This window comes from Nerophis lumbriciformis, linkage group LG20, assembly GCF_033978685.3.
Source record: "Nerophis lumbriciformis linkage group LG20, RoL_Nlum_v2.1, whole genome shotgun sequence".
NCBI classification, from domain to species: Eukaryota; Metazoa; Chordata; class Actinopteri; order Syngnathiformes; family Syngnathidae; genus Nerophis; species Nerophis lumbriciformis.
In genome coordinates, this window is record NC_084567.2 from 4,127,803 (window position 1) to 4,149,668 (window position 21,866).

Here is a 21,866-nt window from a genome sequence, read left to right on the forward strand (position 1 = left end):
TACACCCTGGACAAGTCGCCATCTCATCGCAGGGCCAATACAGATAGACAGACAACATTCACACACTGACAAAACTTCAAGTCACTCACCTTCATCTTTCGTCTTTATCTCCGTTGGTGATTTGCTGGAAGTTGATTCTCTTTCATGTTCTCTTTTAGCGGACGTCGCCATCTTAGCATAGCAGTAGTCGTCCATCTTCTATCACGTCTTCAATCTTCACTTCACATATCGCTCCAAACTCAATGCACGTTTCGTGGCTTTGGAAAATGCGAATTGAGATATTTGTTGCTATATTTGCTGTGAATCATATGACTTTAAGATCGGGAATTCGAAGAATCTCCGAACAACCATAGCATGCGGTCTTCCTCTTTTTGCTTGGCTTCAAGTACATTTGCGCATGCGCTAGAAGCCCGCCACTTCCGTTTCTTACGACGCAGCAGTGGTTTTTCAAAATAAAGGCATTTTAATCTGGTTTTAAAACAATGGTTAGCAAAAGTATCTATCATCAAATAATGGACAACTACTGTTTGAAAATAAAATATATATATATATACAAGCACGTGCACAGACTTTTTCCATGACTGTTGTTTAAACCAGAAAAAGGGCAAACATTGAAGAAAAAAATCATACATTTTAGATACTACAAGAAACACAGAAATATCTTTCAACCTACTTAGTTGTTTTAGTTAAAAAGCTTTAGAAAGTCAAATGATGACTCTGAATAAAGAAGAGAAGCACTAAGAGTGTAGATCTCCACCAGGACCAATCCTATTGTTCACGTGCTACTAAATTGTGTGCCATCTCATGTGTATCGTGTGCTGGTATGACAATAAACTTCCATGAATCCTGTCAAACACCAGACAGTTAGTAATATGGTTTCACATAAAAATGTTGGTGAAACTGCTCATTTCTACCTAGCGATAGGTGGCTCTAACTGTAGTGCTAATCACTCACCAGCAGAAAGCCCTCATCACACTGCTAATCAATAACTACCATCTTAGGCACTTAACATCAGAAACACAAACAGAAAAACCTTCCGTTTCCTACTCCACTGCTGTGGAGTAGGAAACGGAAGTGGCGGGCTTCTAGCGCATGCGCAAATGTACTTGAAGCCAAGCAAAAAGAGGAAGACCGCATGCTATGGTTGTTCGGAGATTCTTCGAATTCACGATCTTAAAGTCATATGATTCACAGCAAATATAGCAACAAATATCTCAATTGGTATTTTCCAAAGCCACGAAACGTGCATTGAGTTTGGAGCGATATGTGAAGTGAAGATTGAAGACGTGATAGAAGATGGACGACTACTGCTATGCTAAGATGGCGACGTCCGCTAAAAGAGAACATGAAAGAGAATCAACTTCCAGCAAATCACCAACGGAGATAAAGACGAAAGATGAAGGTGAGTGACTTGAAGTTTTGTCAGTGTGTGAATGTTGTCTGTCTATCTGTGTTGGCCCTGCGATGAGATGGCGACTTGTCCAGGGTGTACCCCGCCTTCCGCCCGATTGTAGCTGAGATAGGCTCCAGCGACCCCGAAGGGAATAAGCGGTAGAAAATGGATGGATTGAAAGCTATTTGAATTTCAGGCCCTCAAAGTGTAAATGAGCCGACCTTGTTGAAGAATGTAAAGAAAGAGCCGCCATGATTGTTAGCTTGAAGAAGGCAGTGGAGTTCACATCAGAGGAGATGAAAGAATGCAAAAGTCAAATGAAGAAAGTGGAAGAGCAAAACAAGCGCTTGTGTAAAGAAAAGAATGATGTGAAAGAAGAGATGTTGGGGAAGAGTAAGAGATGTGAAGAGAAGACTGGACCACATGTCTACATCAACGTGCAGAGGATTGGAGGTCATAAAGAGTGTTGGGACTAACGCTGTTAGTTTTGGCGGTAATTAGTAATCTAACCCGTTATTTTTTTATACTCAGTAACTCAGTTACCGTTACTACATGATACGTTACTGCGTTATTTTACGTTATTTTTTATGTACCGTATTTTCCGCACCATAAGGCGCCCTGGGTTAAAAGCCGCGCCTTCAATGAACGGCATATTTCAAAACTTTGTCCACCTATAAGCCGCCCCGTGTTGTAAGCCGCATCTAACTGCGCTAAAGGAATGTCAAAAAAAACAGTCAGATAGGTCAGTCAAACGTTAATAATGTATTAAAAACCAGCGTTCTAACAACTCTGTTCACTCCCAAAATGTACGCAAATGTGCAATCACAAACATAGTAAAATTCAAAATAGTGCAGAGCAATAGCAACATAATGTTGCTCGAACGTTAATGTCACAACACACAAAATAAACATAACGCTCACTTTCTGAAGTTATTCTTCATTCATAAATCCCTCGAATTATTCTCCTTCGTTGTCCGAATTGAAAAGTTGGGCGAATGTGGGATCCAAAATGTCGTCTGGCGCTGTCTCCCTGTCTCCCTGTCTTGGTGAACGACGTGTGTTCGCCTTCTGTCATCCACTGTTCCCACGCAGTTAGCAGTCTAGCTTCGAATGCCCTGTTGACACCAATATCTAGCGGCTGGAGGTCTTTTGTCAATCCACCCGGAATGACGGCGAGTATTGAATTAAGCGCGTAAGCGTGTCTCTTAATGTGATGTTATGAGCTAGCAAATATAACAACTACACTACCCAGCATGCAACGATAGTGACGAGCATGCGCGGTAGCCCTGAGAAGCGTTGTTGTATGCTGGCAGTTAGAATGTGGTTATGAGCACGCTGTGAGTAAACGTTGAGAACTCAGTTAACACGCCTCGTCTGCATTATTTATAATTAGACAGACAACACACTTAATAGGAGCCATTTTGGGGTCTTTACATAAACACACAAATGGAAATGAAACGTCACATATCCCAGCATGCACCGCGCGCTTCTTCTACGGGGAAAAAAGATGGCGGCTGTTTACCGAAGATGCGAGACCGAAACTTTATGAAAATGAATCTTAATATTTATCCATATATAAAGCGCACCGGGTTATAAGGCGCACTGTCAGCTTTTGAGAAAATTTGTGGTTTTTAGGTGCGCCTTATAGTGCGGAAAATACGGTAGTATCGGCTAGAAACAGAAGATCTGAGTGTGTTTTATTGGAGTGCTGCGGTGTCGTCCTTCTGTGTCACAAGGGAAAGAAAAGGCGTGCTTTGTGTGGGTGGGGGCGGGGGGGGGACAGGGCCCTCCCAGACCGTAGTAGAGGAGCGCAGGGGAGACGTTCCTCCAGGGCCTATGTACTTTGGGGCTAACAACCTTCACTTTACAGCTGAGGGTGAATGACGAGGCCGGCGGTTTGTTGCAACTTTGTGACTTTATTGGTGTCTTGCACGCCGCTCCCTCACTTCTCTCGCCCACTCACTCACTGACGTCACTCACCTCACATGCTGTCATATCTTAAAGGTCCCCACACACATACGCTACTCTCATAACAACTAACGAAGCCAGAAGTCGAGTTTCCTAACATGGAGACATTCTCACTACTTTTCTTTTGTCGAGCACAAAGAAAAGAACATTTGAGTTGTGTCTGGCAGCACGGTGGAAGAGGGGTTTGTGCGTCTGCCTCACAATATGAAGGTCCTGGGTAGTCGTGAGTTCAATCCCGGCCGCGGGATCTTTCTCTGTGGAGGTGACGACTTGTCCAGGGTGTACCCCGCCTTCCGCCCGATTGTAGCTGAGATAGGCTCCAGCGCCCCCCGCGACCCCAAAGGGAATAAGCGGTAGAAAATGGATGGATGGATGGATTGTAATCTAACGCGTTATTTTTTTATACTCAGTAACTCAGTTACCGTTACTACATGATGCGTTACTGCGTAATTTTACGTTATTTTTTTATGTAGTATCGGCTAGAAACAGAAGATCTGAGTGTGTTTTATTGGAGCGCTGCGGTGTCGTCCTTCTGTCACAAGGGAAAGAAAAGGCGTGCTTTGTGTGGGTGGGGGCGGGGGGGGGACAGGGCCCTCCCAGACCGTAGTAGAGGAGCGCAGGGGAGACGTTCCTCCAGGGCCTATGTACTTTGGGGCTAACAACCTTCACTTTACAGCTGAGGGTGAATGACGAGGCCGGCGGTTTGTTGCAACTTTGTGACTTTATTGGTGTCTTGCACGCCGCTCCCTCACTTCTCTCGCCCACTCACTCACTGACGTCACTCACCTCACATGCTGTCATATCTTAAAGGTCCACACACACACACACACACACGCTACTCTCATAACAACTAACGAAGCCAGGAGTTGAGTTTCCTAACATGGAGACATTCTCACTACTTTTCTTTTGTCGAGCACAAAGAAAAGAACATTTGAGTTAATTGTAAGTTGTGTCTGGCAGCGCGGTGGAAGAGGGGTTTGTGCGTCTGCCTCACAATACGAAGGTCCTGAGTAGTCGTGAGTTCAATCCCGGCCTCGGGATCTTTCTCTGTGGAATTTGCATGTTCTCCCCGTGACTGCGTGGGTTCCCTCCGGGTACTCCGGCTTCCTCCCACCTCCAAAGACATGCACCTGGGGATAGGCCCCTCCCACCTCCAAAGACATGCACCTGGGGATAGGCCCCTCCCACCTCCAAAGACATGCACCTGGGGATTGGTTGATTGGCAACACTAAATGGGCCCTAGTGTGTGAATGTTGTCTGTCTATCTGTGTTGGCCCTGTGATGAGGTGGCGACTTGTCCAGGGTGTACCCCGCCTTTCGCCCGATTGTAGCTGAGATAGGCTCCAGCGCCCCCGAAGGGAATAAGCGGTAGAAAATGGATGGATGGATAAGTTGTGTCTTGGACCAAAGATCCCATCTACTTAAAGTTAAAGTGCCAATGATTGTCACACACACACTAGGTGTGGCGAAAGTATTCTCTGCATTTGACCCATCACCCTTGATCACCCCCTGGGAAGTGAGGGGAGCAGTGAGCAGCAGCAGTGACTTTGTGTATGTCATGTGTGCCTTCCTTGGGTGAAGGCAGGTTTACAGCTATGTTGTTATTATGCTGTTTGTTACTTATGTATGTTATGTTGCAGCTATTTCAAATAGTTTTGTCAATTTGTTCTGGCCTGAAACAAATTGGCCCTTTGAAACATATCTTTGTCTTTGTGTGTTGTATGTAGAGCACATTGCTTAGCAGAGTTCAGTGATGCAAATGCATGTCAAGTTGATCAACACATTGTATTATTCTCCAGTGCAATAACAGTACTGAAATGAAGGCTAAAAGGGCATTAATGGGAGCCTTAAAAAAAGAAAAAAAGAAATAACTAAATAGTTACTTTTCACAGTAACGCATTTCTTTTTGGTGTAAGTAACTGAGTTACTTTTGAAATAAAGTAACTAGTTACTGGTTTTCAGTAACTAACCCAACACTGGTAATAAAGAACAAGAAAATAAGAAATGTATGCTGTGTTCAAACACTAATGGTAAAATAAGATAGCTGGTAGTGTTTTTGTTATATTTTTGGTTTGAAAAATGTAACTGACAGCAAGTTACAAACATCTGAGCCTCTTTAAATATTTGTATTCATTTCTAGTTCTTATCTTCTTGTTTTTCTAAAAAAGTTGTATTGAATTCCTTTGGTGGTGGTATGGTATGATATGTTTTAATAACAGATAGTTTATGTTAAAAATGTGCCTGAAATTAAACAAAGCCCCAAATTCGAAAAGACAACTTTGTGTGACACGAATATTCAAGAAAAGGAATTCATAAAAAGAAAAGGAATTCATAAAAATTTAAAGGAGAACATTATCACCAGACCTATGTAAGCGTCAATATATACCTTGATGTTGCAGAAAAAAGACCATATATTTTTTTAACCGATTTACGAACTCTAAATGGGTGAATTTTGGCGAATTAAACGCCTTTGTAATATTCGCTCTCGGAGCGATGAAGTCCCAACGTGGCGTCACATCGGGAAGCAATCCGCCATTTTCTCAAACACCGAGTCAAATCAGCTCTGTTATTTTCCATTTTTTGGACTGTTTTCCGTACCTTGGAGACATCATGCCTCGTCGGTGTGTTGTCGGAGGGTGTAACAACACCAACAGGGACGGATTCAAGTTGCACCAGTGGCCCAAAGATGCCAAAGTGGCAAGAAATTGGACGTTTGTTCCGCACACTTTACCGACGAAAGCTATGCTACGACAGAGATGGCAAGAATGTGTGGATATCCTGCGACACTCAAAGCAGATGCATTTCCAACCATAAAGTCAAAGAAATCTGCCGCCAGACCCCCATTGAATCTGCCGGAGTGTGTGAGCAATTCAGGGACAAAGGACCTCGGTAGCACGGCAAGCAATGGCGGCAGTTTGTTCCCGCAGACGAGCGAGCTAAACCTCCTGGATGTCTTGGCTCACACCGTCCCGAAGATGATCAAGAGAAGAATATCAACCCTAGCTTCCCTGGCCTGCTGACATGAGGGTATGTCTACAGAATATATTAATTGATGAAAATCGGGCTGTCTGCACTCTCAAAGTGCATGTTGTTGCCAAATGTATTTCATATGCTGTAAACCTAGTTCATAGTTGTTAGTTTCCTTTAATGCCAAACAAACACATACCAATCGTTGGTTAGAAGGCGATCGCCAAATTTGTCCTCGCTTTCTCCCGTGTCGCTGGCTGTCGTGTCGTTTTCGTGGGTTTCGCTTGCATACGGTTCAAACCGATATGGCTCAATAGCTTCAGTTTCTTCTTCAATTTGGTTTTCGCTACCTGCCTCCACACTACAACCATCCGTTTCAATACATGCGTAATCTGTTGAATCGCTTAAGCCGCTGAAATCCGAGTCTGAATCCGAGCTAATGTCGCTATAGCTTGTTGTTCTTTCCGCCATGTTTGTTTGTGTTGGCTTCACTATGTGACGTCACAGGAAAATGGACGGGTGTATATAACGATGGTTAAAATCAGGCACTTTGAAGCTTTTTTTAGGGATATTGCGTGATGGGTAAAATTTTGAAAAAAACTTCGAAAAATATAATAAGCCACTGGGAACTGATTTTTAATGGTTTTAACCCTTCTGAAATTGTGATAATGTTCCCCTTTCTTAATTTATGATGGCCACTCCTGGTCTGTGCTTTAATAAAAATACAATTATTAATTACCGTAAGTACTAAAAACAAAATTATGACTACATGTACACAGATAAGCCATGCAGCAGGTAAAACACATTTATTAAAGACAAAACACAAATGGTAGGAATTTTGTGATAAGTAGGTTACTCTGGATGCGGAATGCTGGCCTGATATCTTCTTAGGACAAGGACTCCGGTCAGAGAGTAGGGCACAGAGAGGCTTTCAGGCACTCTTTAATGATGAAGTTAAACAATTGTAGTATAGGTGTGTGTGGGGTCTAAAGGGAACACATACAAATAATGATTAGGATACATTTAGGCAATATAATATGCAATAATACAACAGGATATGTATAATATTATATATAATATAATATACTTTGTTATAAAACAAATATACAAACAAATGTACATGGACTATTAAATCAGTCCATTAGAGATGAATGGAGAATAAGCACTGTTGATTTAGACAGTGATTTAAACTTGGTCTATGTCGCCCTCTAGTGGTAGGATAGGGTAACTACTGTGTAACAAGATGTATTAACAGGGCGAAAGTTGAGCTGGCGAATTATATCGTCAAGCAGAAACATTGTTGCAAACAAACACTCGTTTAAGGCTACATCTAACACATTACAGGCATTTTAGCATTAATAACCGTGCTATATTCGACGTATGCTTACATTTCAGTCAGGAACGCACACAATGCTGTTTACACAATCACCCAAGAGCCCATATTACGCAGAAACGCTACAAACAGGAAATGACGTCTCAGACGAGATCGCCAAATTAAGAGCACAGGAAATCTAACATCTCAAAACTGCGTCAGAATAAGATAAGACTAAAACACTTTCTGAGAAATTTGTTACTAAATGTAGTCATTTCACTTGCATTAGTTGACTGCTAATTGGGCAGTTTTAACTCTGCTAATATTTGGCATCAAACTAAGCAGCTGTGTGCGCGTCTACGTATCTACAAACCCCAAAAGCAGTGAAGTTGGCACGATGTGTAAATGCTAAATAAAAATAGAATACAATTATTTGCAAATCCCTTTCAAAACTACAAACCCCGTTTCCATATGAGTTGGGAAATTGTGTTAGATGTAAATATAAACGGAATACAATGATTTGCAAATCATTTTCAACCCATATTCAGTTGAATATGCTACAAAGACAACATATTTGATGTTCAAACTCATAAACATTTTTTTTTTTTTGCAAATAATCATTAACTTTAGAATTTGATGCCAGCAACACGTGACAAAGAAGTTGGGAAAGGTGGCAATAAATACTGATAAAGTTGAGGAATGCTCATCAAACACTTATTTGGAACATCCCACAGGTGAACAGGCAAATTGGGAACAGGTGGGTGCCATGATTGGGTATAAAAGTAGATTCCATGAAATGCTCAGTCATTCACAAACAAGGATGGGGCGAGGGTCACCACTTTGTCAACAAATGCATGAGCAAATTGTTGAACAGTTTAAGAAAAACCTTTCTCAACCAGCTATAGCAAGGAATTTAGGGATTTCACCATCTACGGTCCGTAATATCATCAAAGGGTTCAGAGAATCTGGAGAAATCACTGCACGTAAGCAGCTAAGCCCGTGACCTTCAATCCCTCAGGCTGTACTGCATCAACAAGCGACATCAGTGTGTAAAGGATATCACCACATGGGCTCAGGAACACTTCAGAAACCCACTGTCAGTAACTACAGTTGGTCGCTACTTCTGTAAGTGCAAGTTAAAACTCTCCTATGCAAGGCGAAAACCGTTTATCAACAACACCCAGAAACGCCGTCGGCTTCGCTGGGCCTGAGCTCATCTAAGATGGACTGATACAAAGTGGAAAAGTGTTCTGTGGTCTGACGAGTCCACATTTCACATTGTTTTTGGAAACTGTGGACGTCGTGTCCTCTGGACCAAAGAGGAAAAGAACCATCCGGATTGTTAAAGGCGCAAAGTTTAAAGGGGAACATTATCACCAGACCTATGTAAGCGTCAATATATACCTTGATGTTGCAGAAAAAAGACCATATATTTTTTTAACCGATTTCCGAACTCTAAATGGGTGAATTTTGGCGAATTAAACGCCTTTCTAATATTCGCTCTCAGAGCGTTGTGACATCACATCGGGAAGCAATCCGCCATTTTCTCAAACACCGAGTCAAATCAGCTCTGTTATTTTCCGTTTTTTTCGACTGTTTTCCGTACCTTGGAGACATCATGCCTCGTCGGTGTGTTGTCGGAGGGTGTAACAACACCAACAGGGACGAGTTCAAGTTGCACCAGTGGCCCAAAGATGCCAAAGTGGCAAGAAATTGGACGTTTGTTCCGCACACTTTACCGACGAAAGCTATGCTACGACAGATGGCAAGAATGTGTGGATATCCTGCGACACTCAAAGCAGATGCATTTCCAACCATAAAGTCAAAGAAATCTGCCGCCAGACCCCCATTGAATCTGCCGGAGTGTGTGAGCAATTCAGGGACAAAGGTCCTCGGTAGCACGGCAAGCAATGGCGGCAGTTTGTTCCCACAGACGAGCGAGCTAAACCCCCTGGATGTCTTGGCTCACACCGTCCCTTATGCCACCTAAGATGATCAAGAGAAGAATATCGACCCTAGCTTCCCTGGCCTGCTGACATCAACTCCAAAACTGGACAGATCAGCTTTCAGGAAAAGAGCGCGGATGAGGGTATGTCTACAGAATATATTAATTGATGAAAATTGGGCTGTCTGCACTCTCAAAGTGCATGTTGTTGCCAAATGTATTTCATATGCTGTAAACCTAGTTCATAGTTGTTAGTTTCCTTTAATGCCAAACAAACACATACCAATCGTTGGTTAGAAGGCGATCGCCGAATTCGTCCTCGCTTTCTCCCGTGTCGCTGGCTGTCGTGTCGTTTTTGTCGGTTTCGCTTGCATACGGTTCAAACCGATATGGCTCAATAGCTTCAGTTTCTTCTTCAATTTGGTTTTCGCTACCTGCCTCCACACTACAACCATCCGTTTCAATACATGCGTAATCTGTTGAATCGCTTAAGCCGCTGAAATCAGAGTCTGAATCCGAGCTAATGTCGCTATAGCTTGCTGTTCTTTCTGCCATGTTTGTTTGTGTTGGCTTCACTATGTGACGTCACAGGAAAATGGACGCAGGGCGGGGGTCCAGACTGAGGCCAAGGAAAAAAATCTCATAGCCATAGCACACATAAAGACGTTAATCAATAAAACTTGCGACAGAGGGGAGGGTGAGGGGCCACAAAGGCCAGTCGCTGCTCTGTCCATTGCCCCAAGGGAAATAAGCTGTGTGTGTGTGTGTGTGTGTGTATGTGTGTGTTTGTGTGTGTGTCCCCATCGTTCAAGGTGAGCTGTTGTTGTGTCTATAGGCCCGGCCGGAGTCGCTCTGCAGGCAGTGCAAGCAAAGTTCAACTCCCAGGTGTTGTTGAGGAGGGAGGGAGGGTAGTCAGAGCGTCCCTCGCTGAGGTGTCCTTCGGGGATGTTTCCCAACAGCCTTTCTTCTGTTTTTGAGCAGCGTCAAGGCCATGCGAGGGAGTCAGATTGTAGGTTAGGAATGTTGTTTTCCAAGCGAGCAGAGATTTTCATGGCCTGTCTTCTCTAATTATCCATGCCAGCTCTCAATCCATTTTTTTCCAATCCAGCAAGCCTCTCTATGATGTGATCCATCTTGCCATTTAGTTCAGAAATCGCCACAGTCTGTGATCCCATATTGCACTTCACACACCCTCTTTATTAACCAGTAGAATTGTCCTTTGTTGCCTTTCTTCCTCTCCACCATGTTATTGCTTGTATGCACTTTGTGTGTGCGTTTTGACACACTCAACATCATGCGCCTCCGCTCTGTAGTCACCATCATTTCATTCAGATGAAAGAACGGTACCGGTACTTTTCAAAGGTGCTATAGTACCGATTTCAATTGATTAGTACCACAATACTTTATTAGTAGCAGTATACTGTACAACCCTACTACACACACATACAGTACATAGAAGAAAGTGTGTTTTTGTTGTTTGTGTCTTGCAGACGTCCAGCAGCTGATCGGTAATCCAGAAGAAGTTTCCCCTCAGTTAGGGGGGAGCTCCACTTTGAAGCAGGAGACTCCACAACCACCCTGCATTAAAAAGGAAGAGGAGGAACTCTGCATCACTCAGGAGGGAGAGTGTCTTCTAGGACGAGAGGAAGCTGATTACACCAAGTTTCCACTGAATATTCTCTCTGTGAAGACTGAAGATGATGAAGAGAAACCACAAGCAGACAACCTCTTAGCTCCACTATCAGATAGTGAGGCTGAAGACGAGGTTGAAAAACCTTTGAGCAGCGATACAGACTGTGAAGGTGATATGAGGACTCACACTGACAACAAACACTCTGAATGCTCTACAAAGAAGAGAGGTAAAACATGTTTGATCTGCTCAGTTTGTGCTGAAAGTTTTACTAAAAAGAGCAGTTTGACTGAACACATGAGAACACACACAGGTGAGAAACCAATTAAGTGTTCAGTTTGTTGCAACAGCTTTTCTCAAAATAGCCATGTGACTCAACACATGAGAACACACACAGGAGATAAACCATTTTATTGTTCAGTTTGTGCTAAAAGCTTTTATGTTAAGTGCTATTTGACTCAACACACGAGAACACATACAGGTGAAAAAACATTTAATTGTTCAGTTTGTGGCAAAGTATTTTCTCGGAATTTTCTCTTGACTCGACACATGAAAACACACACAGGTGAAAAAACATTTAAATGTTCAGTTTGTGGCAAAAGCTTTTCTCAAAATAGCCATATGACTCGACACATGAGAACACACACAGGAGAAAAGACATTTAATTGTTCAGTTTGCAGCAAAAGCTTTTCTCAAAATAGCTCTTTGACTCAACACATGAGAACACACTCAGGTGAAAAACCATTTTATTGTTCAGTTTGTGGTAAAAGCTTTTCTCAAAATAGCGATTTGACTAAACACATGACAACACACACAGGTGAAAAACCATTTAATTGTTCAGTTTGTGACAAAAGCTTTTCACAAAATAGCTCTTTGACTCAACACATGAGAACACACACAGGTGAAAAACCATTTAATTGTTCAGTTTGTGGCAACAGCTTTTCTCAAAATGGCTCTTTGACTCAACACATGAGAACACACACAGGAGAAAAACATTTTTACTGTTCAGTTTGTGGCAAAAGCTTTCCTCATAACAACTCTTTGTGTCGACACATGAGAACACACGCTGGAGGAAAACCATTTAGTTGTTCAGTGTGCTGTAAAAGGTTCACACATAATGCAGATGCAGTAAAACACATAAGAACACACAAGGGAAAATAACCAATTAGCTGTTTAGTTTGTGGTATGTTGCTCATATGTGGCGACATCCACCCTACCCAGGACCTCCTCACTGCTTCTTTCACAAATATCTGAGGTTTTCATACAAACTTGGATTAGTTGAAGCAAAATCTTATCCACTCATGACCCCATGTCTTCTCCGTATCTGAAACCTTCCTGAACAGTAAGATAGATGATGCTTCAAGTGCCTGGGTATTCCTTCTTCAGTCCAGGGACCTGGGGCCTCATGTGTCAAGTTTGTGCACGCTCAAAAACCTGCACTACACCCTTTTTCACGGCAAAGTTGACATGTATCAAAACTGACGTTGACGCATAAGTGATGCTGGGTAACAATGGACCACAATGGAAACAAGCCTTTTGACTTTTTGCGCCATCCATTTGCCTTTTTAAATTATGACATGGATTCAATTCTTTAAGATGTCAATAAACTTCTTAATTAATCAATCCCAAAAAGTGCCAACTTTTACTACTCAAACTGATTGATGTGCAAATCAGAGACATATGAACAATTAATCCCCAACACCCACAACCCAACCCCCACCTCCCTCGACATTCGGGCATAACCGGTTCAATCCAGCCCGTGAGATTAGTTTGTTAAGAGTAAAAGTCAGCTGCATTTTTATATGACAGAAACTGCTGTACTAAATGTGTCCACTGGATGTCGCAATTTCAATTCTGTTAGGCAAGCAAATAGTTTGTTCACGGGCGAGTAAGTATACCAAGCAAGAGGTACACAGTTTTTATTAAAGGAAATATATATATATATATACATATTAGGGACGCAATTTTTGGCAAATATCGGCAGCCGATCCGATCCAAATATCGGATCGGCTGCCGATATTTGCCAAAAATTGCGTATCGGCAAAGCATGGGAAAATGCCGATCCAGATCCAGTTTAAAAAAAACTCCGGTCCGTGTTTTCCAACGCACCGATTTAAATAATACATTCCACTTTTCTGCTGCTCCGTAATTTCCGTTCCGCATTTTCCAGCACACCTTCAACACATCCACAGGTCTGTGCATTCTCACGCAGTTGCTTTTAGCTGCTGAAATTACACGACAGGCTCTTCTCACTCTTTACTGTGTCTCCCTCTCACAGACAGCAAGTGCACCTTCTTACACACGTCACATACTGTCTCGTCATACGTCACATACTGTCACGTCATATGTCACATACTGTCACGTCATACGTCACATACTGTCACGTCATACGTCACATACTGTCACGTCATACGTCACATACTGTCACGTCATACGTCACATACTGTCACGTCATACGTCACATACTGTCACGACATACGTCACATACGTATACGTCCTCCCCGAGCAGAGAGGTAGCAGCATGGCTAACGTTAGCTGTGATGCTAGCGCAGCCGTGCGAGCAACGCTCCCTCTAAGGTGCTCGCCTGTGCAATTGCGCACTGTTTAAGCGTCCTCTGCGCATAGCAAATCTATGCCACGCACAAAATCAAATAAAAAAATAAGCGCATAACAATTTTCGACACACGGACACGACAGAGAAAACAGTTTTCGTCATCATTGTTCAAATATTGTGACGTCTGTCGAGACGCTTATCTCCATTCGGTGCCACACGTCCACACCATCAAAATGCCGAGGCAAACATTTCCACATCAACACCGTATGAAAAAATTAGTGATTTTTTTAGTTGTGATTTCCTTCTCTGCATGAAAGTTTAAAAGTAGCATATATTAATGCAGTATGAAGAAGAATGTTTTAATGTAGACATGCAAGCCTTGGAAGAAAATTTTGAAAATCAAGACTACATTTCCTGCAAATGGGTGCATTTCTACCCTATATTTTAACTTTAGATTTATTCTCATATCAAACTCTTTCGGCTGTCTTTTTGACACTTACATCCGGCGCCCCCCTCCACACCCTGGATTATAAATAATGTAAATAATTCAATGTGATTATCTTATGTGATGACTGTATTATGATGATAGTATATATCTGATAGTATATATCTGTATCATGAATCAATTTAAGTGGACCCCGACTTAAACAAGTTGAAAAACTTATTGGGGTGTTACCATTTAGTGGTCAATTGTACGGAATATGTACTTCACTGTGCAACCTACTAATAAAAGTCTCAATCAATCAATCAAAACACATAGAATCATCATACTGCTGTGATTATATGCATCAAGTGTTCATTCAAGGCTAAGGCAAAATATCGAGATATATATTGTGTATCGCAATATGGCCTTAAAATATGGCAATATTAAAAAAAGGCCATATCGCCCAGCCCTAGTTCAATGATGCCATTTCTGTTTGTCATGTATAAATTTGTCTATTTTGTGTTTATCCTTGAATAAACAGGTCAGTTTCTTGTTACCAACCATTGTGTATTATTCAAACTCCCCTAATTCAGCTGGCTAGTTGTTATCAAGAGTACTAAAACCCTTTTCAACATTATTCTGGCAACTAAGTAGGCTAAATAACTTTAAACTTTAATACATGCTCGGATAGGCCAGTATCGGTCAGTATCGGTATCGGTCAGTATCGGTATCAGATCGGAAATGCAAAAACAATATCGGTATCGGATCGGAAGTGCGAAAACCTGGATCGGGACATCCCTAGTCCAGAGTATACTAGAGTCATAATGTAAACAATAACATAGTCCTCCTTTAGTAGACTGCCTGGTATACTGTATAACAGGGAATTATAAACTGGGCTCAATCTGCCCTGCTCTAACGTATTTGTATGAGTGTAACAAATGTGCTGCAAGCTAGTGGTGAGTGCTTGAAGTGGCCTAGCAGTCAGTCAGAGCTTCTGATATGCTGCGTTGAGACAGGGCACCTCTGTTCACTGCAAGCTGCAAAGTGTGCGCCATGCAGGGCAGACCAGCCACACCAAACTCCACCGTAGCTTTTGCCATACTGCTGTTTCCTGAGATCCAGGGTCAACGCAGCCGTCTACCAGCAAGTTTTAGAGCACTTCATGCTTCCTGCTGCTGACCTGCTCTATGGAGATGGAGATTTCAAGTTCCAACAGGACTTGGCGCCTGCACACAGCGCAAAATCTACCCGTGCCTGGTTTACGGACCATGGTATTTCTGTTCTAAATTGGCCCGCCAACTCCCCTGACCTTAGCCCCATAGAAAATCTGTGGGGTATTGTGAAAAGGAAGATGCAGAATGCCAGACCCAAAAACGCAGAAGAGTTGAAGGCCACTATCAGAGCAACCTGGGCTCTCATAACACCTGAGCAGTGCCAGAAACTCATCGACTCCATGCCACGCCGCATTAACGCAGTAATTGAGGCAAAAGGAGCTCCAACCAAGTATTGAGTTTTGTACATGCTCATATTTATCATTTTCATACTTTTCAGTTGGCCAACATTTCTAAAAATCCCTTTTTTGTATTAGCCTTAAGTAATATTCTAATTTTGTGACACACGGAATTTTGGATTTTCATTTGTTGCCACTTCAAATCATCAAAATTAAATGAAATAAACATTTGAATGCATCAGTCTGTGTGCAATGAATAAATATAATGTACAAGTAACACCTTTTGAATGCAATTACTGAAATAAATCAAGTTTTTCAAAATATTCTAATTTACTGGCTTTTACCTGTATATATTTTTTTATTTTCAAACAGTAGTTGTCCATTATTTGATGTTAGATACGTTTGCTAACCATTGTTTTAAAACAAGAATAAAATGCCTTTATTTTGAAAAACCACTGCTGTGGAGTAGGAAACAGAAGTGGCGGGCTTCTAGCGCATGCGCAAATGTACTTGAAGCCAAGCAAAAAGAGGAAGACCGCATGCTATGGTTGTTCGGAGATTCTTCGAATTCCCGATCTTAAAGTCATATGATTCACAGCAAATATAGCAACAAATATCTCAATTGGTATTTTCCAAAGCCACGAAACGTGCATTGAGTTTGGAGCGATATGTGAAGTGAAGATTGAAGACGTGATAGAAGATGGACGACTACTGCTATGCTAAGATGGCGACGTCCGCTAAAAGAGAACATGAAAGAGAATCAACTTCCAGCAAATCACCAACGGAGATAAAGACGAAAGATGAAGGTGAGTGACTTGAAGTTTTGTCATTTGAAAGCTATTTGAATTTCAAGCCCTTAAAGTGTAAATGAGCCGACCTTGTTGAAGAATGTAAAGAAAGCGCCGCCATGATTGTTAGCTTGAAGAAGGCAGTGGAGTTCACATCAGAGGAGATGAAAGAATGCAAAAGTCAAATGAAGAAAGTGGAAGAGCAAAACAAGCGCTTGTGTAAAGAAAAGAATGATGTGAAAGAAGAGATGTTGGGGAAGAGTAAGAGATGTGAAGAGAAGACTGGACCACATGTCTACATCAACGTGCAGAGGATTGGAGGTAATAAAGAACAAGACAATAAAAAATGTATGCTTTGTTCAAACACTAATGGTAAAATAAGATAGCTGGTAGTGTTTTTGTCATATTTTTGGTTTGAAAAATGTAACTGACAGCAAGTTACAAACATGTGAGCCCCTTTAAATATTTGTATTTATTTCTAGTTCTTATCTTCTTGCTTTTCTAAAAAAGTTGTATTGAATTCCTTTGGTGGTGGTATGGTATGATATGTTTTAATAACAGATAGTTTATGTTAAAATTGTGCCTGAAATAAAAAAAAGCCCCAAATTCAAAAAGACAACTTTCACCAGGGTGTGACACGAATATTCAAGAAACGGAATTCAGAAAAATTAAAACAGAAAACCTTAATTAGATTAGTTTTTCATTTTAATTTATTGTTACTATGATTTTTATTTTACGTGTTATTTATTTGTTACAAATGTATATCTGGCTGTTCTTTTAGATTTTATTTAAAATTGAGTTTTGGTGATGCTGTTTTTACGATATCAAATTAATAAATAATTCAGTTATTTATCGTGATTCCAAAATCCCTCAAAATAATCGTGATTATTATGTTTTGCCATAATTGTCCAGCTCTAGACGAGGTATTGGAAAGGACTTCATGATAAACTATGTATCACGGTACTTGAGTCACGATACAATAGTCTATTGTAATATTGTGACATGGAGTTTTACTGACATTTTTACAAAGTCACTGAAAAATTCAAAAAACTACTCAAAATTAATGTTGTATAAATGTATACTTGTTGACAGTTATTATTTATTGGACAAATTGTGTCAAAAACAAAGTAAATAAAATGATCATTGCAGTTGTTTAGAAAGTGGATCCAATTTCTTGCATTTAATATCTAAAAAAGTTCTCTACTTCTTATTTACTGACTTCTTTCAGATAGATATTATCTTTTTTAGTTTTGCGATGTATTTCAATATTGACTTTTTTCCCCCTGTTAGTTTCGAGTATCCTAATGTCCATGGCAGCAGATGTTTTCTACTTTCTGTGATTCTAGCTGAACTTTTCTGAGTCTATGACAAGTCATGTAAACATTGATCCATCATTCTGGCAAGGCACTAAATGAATGGCCATGAAACACTACACACTAGGGTTGTCCCCATACCAATCATTTAGTACCGGTACTAAATGTATAGATACTTTTACAAATAAAAGGGACTACGAAAAATGTCAATATTGGCTTTATTTTAACAGAACATCTTACACTACATTAAACACTCACAGTCAAAGAACAATTTTACAAGGTTAAAATATAAATTAAAAGGCATTAAACACATTGGGCTTTTCTTTTTGCACTCAAATAACAATTTACAATTTTCCATATTACATATAGTCTGCTATAATCAAGGATTAGATTAGAATAGAACAGAAAGTTTTACTGACATTATATAAAGTTATTCTTAATTTATGTTTGCCACTCCTGGTCTGTGCTTGAAGAAAAATACAATTATTAATGAAGTACTAAAAACAAAACTATGACTACATGTACACAGATAAGCCATGTAGCAGGTAAAACACATTTATTAAAGACAAAACACAAATGGTAGGAATTTGTTAGAAAATGTAGTCATTTCACTTGCATTAGTTGACTGCTAATTGGGCAGTTTTAACCGTGCTAATATTTGGCATCAAGCCAAGCAGCTGTGTGCGCGTCTACGTATCTACAAACCCCAAAAGCAGTGAAGTTGGCACGTTGTGTAAATGGTAAATAAAAAGAGAATACAATGATTTGCAAATCCCTTTTAATCTATATTCAATTGAATAGACTGCAAAAACAAGATATTTAACCTTCAAACCGGAAAACTTTGTTATTTTTTGCAAATATTAGCTCATTTGGAATTTGATGACTGCAACATGTTTCAAAAAAGTTGGCACAAGTGGCAAAAAAATCCCACAATTGAACAGGCAAATTGGGAACAGGTGGGTGCCATGATTGGGTATAACAGCAGCTTCCATGAAATGCTCAGTCATTCACAAACAAGGATGGGGGGAGGGTCACCACTTTGAGAACAAATATGTGAGCAAATTGTTGAACAGTTTAGGAACAACATTGCTCAACCAGCTATTGCAGAGAATTTAGGGATTTCACCATCTAAGGTCTATAATATCATCAAAAGGTTCAGAGAATCTGGAGAAATCACCGCACGTAACATTGAATACCCGTGACCTTGGACCACATCAGTGTGTACAGGATATCACCACATGGGCTCAGGAACACTTCAGAAAACCACTGTCAGTCACTACAGTTGTAAGTGCAAGTTAAAACTCTACTATGCACTGCAAAAGCTATTTATCAACAACACCCAGAAACGCCGCCGGCTTTGCTGGGTCCGAGCTCATCTAAGATGGACTGATGCAACGTGTAAAAGTGTTCTGTGGTCTGACAAGTCCACATTTCAAATTGGTTTTGGAAACTGTGGACGTCTTTTCAAAGGTGGTATAGTACCAATTTCACTTGATTAGTACCACAATACTTTATTAGTAGCAGTATACTGTACAACCCTACTACACACACATACAGTACATAGAAGAAAGTGTGATTTTGTTGTTTGTGTCTTGCAGACGTCCAGCAGCTGATCGGTAATCCAGAAGAAGTTTCCCCTCAGTTAGGGGGGAGCTCCACTTTGAAGCAGGAGACTCCACAACCACCCTGCATTAAAAAGGAAGAGGAGGAACTCTGCATCACTCAGGAGGGAGAGTGTCTTCTAGGACGAGAGGAAGCTGATTACACCAAGTTTCCACTGAGTATTCTCTCTGTGAAGACTGAAGATGATGAAGAGAAACCACAAGTAGACAACCTCTTAGCTCCACTATCAGATAGTGAGGCTGAAGACGAGGTTGAAGAACCTTTGAGCAGCGATAAAGACTGTGAAGGTGATATGAGGACTCACACTGACAACAAACACTCTGAATGCTCTACAAAGAAGAGAGGTGAAACATGTTTGAGCTGCTCGGTTTGTGCTGAAAGTTTTACTAAAAAGAGCAGTTTGACTCGACACATGAGAACACACACAGGTGAAAAACCATTCAGTTGTTCAGTTTGTGGCAAAAGGTTTTCTCGAAATTTTGGTTTGACTGAACACATGAGAACACACACAGGAGAAAAACCATTCAGTTGTTCAGTTTGTGGCAACAGTTTTTCTCAAAATAGCAATTTGACTCAACACATGAGAACACACACAGGTGAAAATCCATTTAAGTGTTCAGTTTGTGGCAACAGCTTTTCTCTAAATAGCAATTTGACTCAACACATGAGAACACACACAGGTGAAAAACCATTTAAGTGTTCAGTTTGTGGCAACAGCTTTTCTCTAAATAGCAATTTGACTCAACACATGAGAACACACACAGGTGAAAAACCATTTAATTGTTCAGTTTGTGGTAAAAGCTGTTCTGTTAAGAGAAATTTGGCTGAACACATGAGAACACACACAGGTGAAAAACCCATTAATTGTTCAGTTTGTGGCAATGGCTTTTCTCAAAATAGCTATTTGACTCAACACATGAAAACACACACTGGTGAAAAACCATTTAGTTGTTCAGTTTGTAGCAAAAGCTTTTCCGTTAAGTGCAGTTTGATTAAACACATGAGAACACACCAAGATGAAAAACCATATAAGTGTTCAGTTTGTGGCAAAAGCTTTTCTGTTAAGAGAATATTGACTCGACACATGAGAACACACTGGACTAAGACAATTTAATTGTTCAGTTTGTGGTAAAAACTTTCATCAAACCAGTTTTCTGTGTCGACACGAGAACACACACTGGAGAAAAACTATTTAGTTGTTCAGTGTGCTGTAAAAGGTTCACACATAATGCAGACACAGTAAAACACGTAAAAACACACAAGGGGAAATAACCAATTAGCTGTTTAGTTTGTGGTATGTTGCTCATATGTGGTGACATCCACCCTACCCAGGACCTCCTCACTGCTTCTTTCACAAATATCTGAGGTATTCATACAAACTTGGATTATTTGGAGCATAATCTTATCTACTCATGACCCCATGTCTTCTCTGTATCTGAAACCTTCCTGAACAGTAAGATAGATGATGCTTCAAGTGCTTGGTTACTCCTTCTTCAGTCCAGGGACCTGGGGCCTCATGTGTCAAGTTTGCGCACGCTCCAAAACCTGCACTACACCCTTTTTCACGGCAAAGTTATGATGTATCAAAACTGACGTTGACGCAAAAGTGATGCTGGGTAACAGTTCCCACAATGGACCACAATGGAAACAAGCCTTTTGGCTTTTTGTGCCATTCATTTGCCTTTTTAAATTATTACATGGATTCAATTATTTAAGATGTCAATAATCTTCTCAATTAATGAATCCCAAGAAGTGCCAACTTTTACTCCTCAGACTGATTGATGTGCAAATCAGAGACATATGAACAATTAATAATGTGTCAAGTTTGTGCACGCTCAAAAACCTGCACTACACCCTTTTTCACTGCAAAGTTGACATGTATCAAAACTGACGTCGACGCATAAGTGATGCTGGGTAACTGTTTGCATAACAAACTGCCAACTTTTACTCTTTGACTTTGTCATGTTGTATTTTTAAGTTATCATGCCATGATTTTACCCGTCCCGCCCACGTGGAAATAGATTTTCCTCCATGCGGCCCCTGAGCTAAAATGAGTTTGACACCCCTGCTGTAATCTGACTCATGTGAGCAGGTTACTGTATAAACACATTTTGTTATAAGTTATAAAAATGTGTTCAGTTGTCAGAGACACATCAATGTCAGTGTAGCTGCTGACAGAAGCAACATGTATATTTGATATATAATGTCATAGTTGGTGAGAATAAATAAATACCGTATTTTCCGCACCATAAGGCGCCCTGGGTTATAAGCCGCGCCTTCAATGAACGGCATATTTCAAAACTTTGTCCACCTATAAGCCGCCCCGTGTTGTAAGCCGCATCTAACTGCGCTAAAGGAATGTCAAAAAAACAGTCAGATAGGTCAGTCAAACTTTAATAATATATTAAAAACCAGCGTGATGTGGGCGCGCATGGAGTCGTATATCAACATGGACGGAGCTGCGTGAAAAAAGCCACCCGGCCTCTTCGCATAAACTTAC

General features: G+C 40.8%; 2 protein-coding genes across 2 annotated transcripts; both read left to right on the forward strand.

Annotated features, from left to right (window-relative positions):
• The first annotated feature begins 1,110 nt into the window (after nucleotides 1-1,110).
• LOC133619218 (uncharacterized) lies at nucleotides 1,111-13,115 on the forward strand. Its single transcript, XM_061980155.2, has 2 exons — nucleotides 1,111-1,402; nucleotides 11,075-13,115. Exons 1-2 carry the CDS (start codon nucleotides 1,297-1,299, stop codon nucleotides 12,373-12,375), a joined length of 1,407 nt encoding a protein of 468 aa, XP_061836139.2. The 5' UTR covers nucleotides 1,111-1,296; the 3' UTR covers nucleotides 12,376-13,115.
• Nucleotides 13,116-16,162: 3,047 nt separating this feature from the next.
• LOC133619228 (uncharacterized) lies at nucleotides 16,163-21,386 on the forward strand. Its single transcript, XM_061980169.2, has 2 exons — nucleotides 16,163-16,448; nucleotides 19,342-21,386. Exons 1-2 carry the CDS (start codon nucleotides 16,343-16,345, stop codon nucleotides 20,478-20,480), a joined length of 1,245 nt encoding a protein of 414 aa, XP_061836153.2. The 5' UTR covers nucleotides 16,163-16,342; the 3' UTR covers nucleotides 20,481-21,386.
• The last annotated feature ends 480 nt before the right edge of the window (nucleotides 21,387-21,866 follow it).

Excerpts from the sequence above, each read along its gene's own strand:
- LOC133619218 (XM_061980155.2), top strand. The coding sequence starts at position 1,297 with ATGGACGACTACTGCTATGCTAAGATGGCGACGTCCGCTAAAAGAGAA. Across the intron at positions 1,403-11,074 it reads GATAAAGACGAAAGATGAAG|ACGTCCAGCAGCTGATCGGT; the intron begins GTGAGTGACTTG and ends TGTGTCTTGCAG.
- LOC133619228 (XM_061980169.2), top strand. The coding sequence starts at position 16,343 with ATGGACGACTACTGCTATGCTAAGATGGCGACGTCCGCTAAAAGAGAA. Across the intron at positions 16,449-19,341 it reads GATAAAGACGAAAGATGAAG|ACGTCCAGCAGCTGATCGGT; the intron begins GTGAGTGACTTG and ends TGTGTCTTGCAG.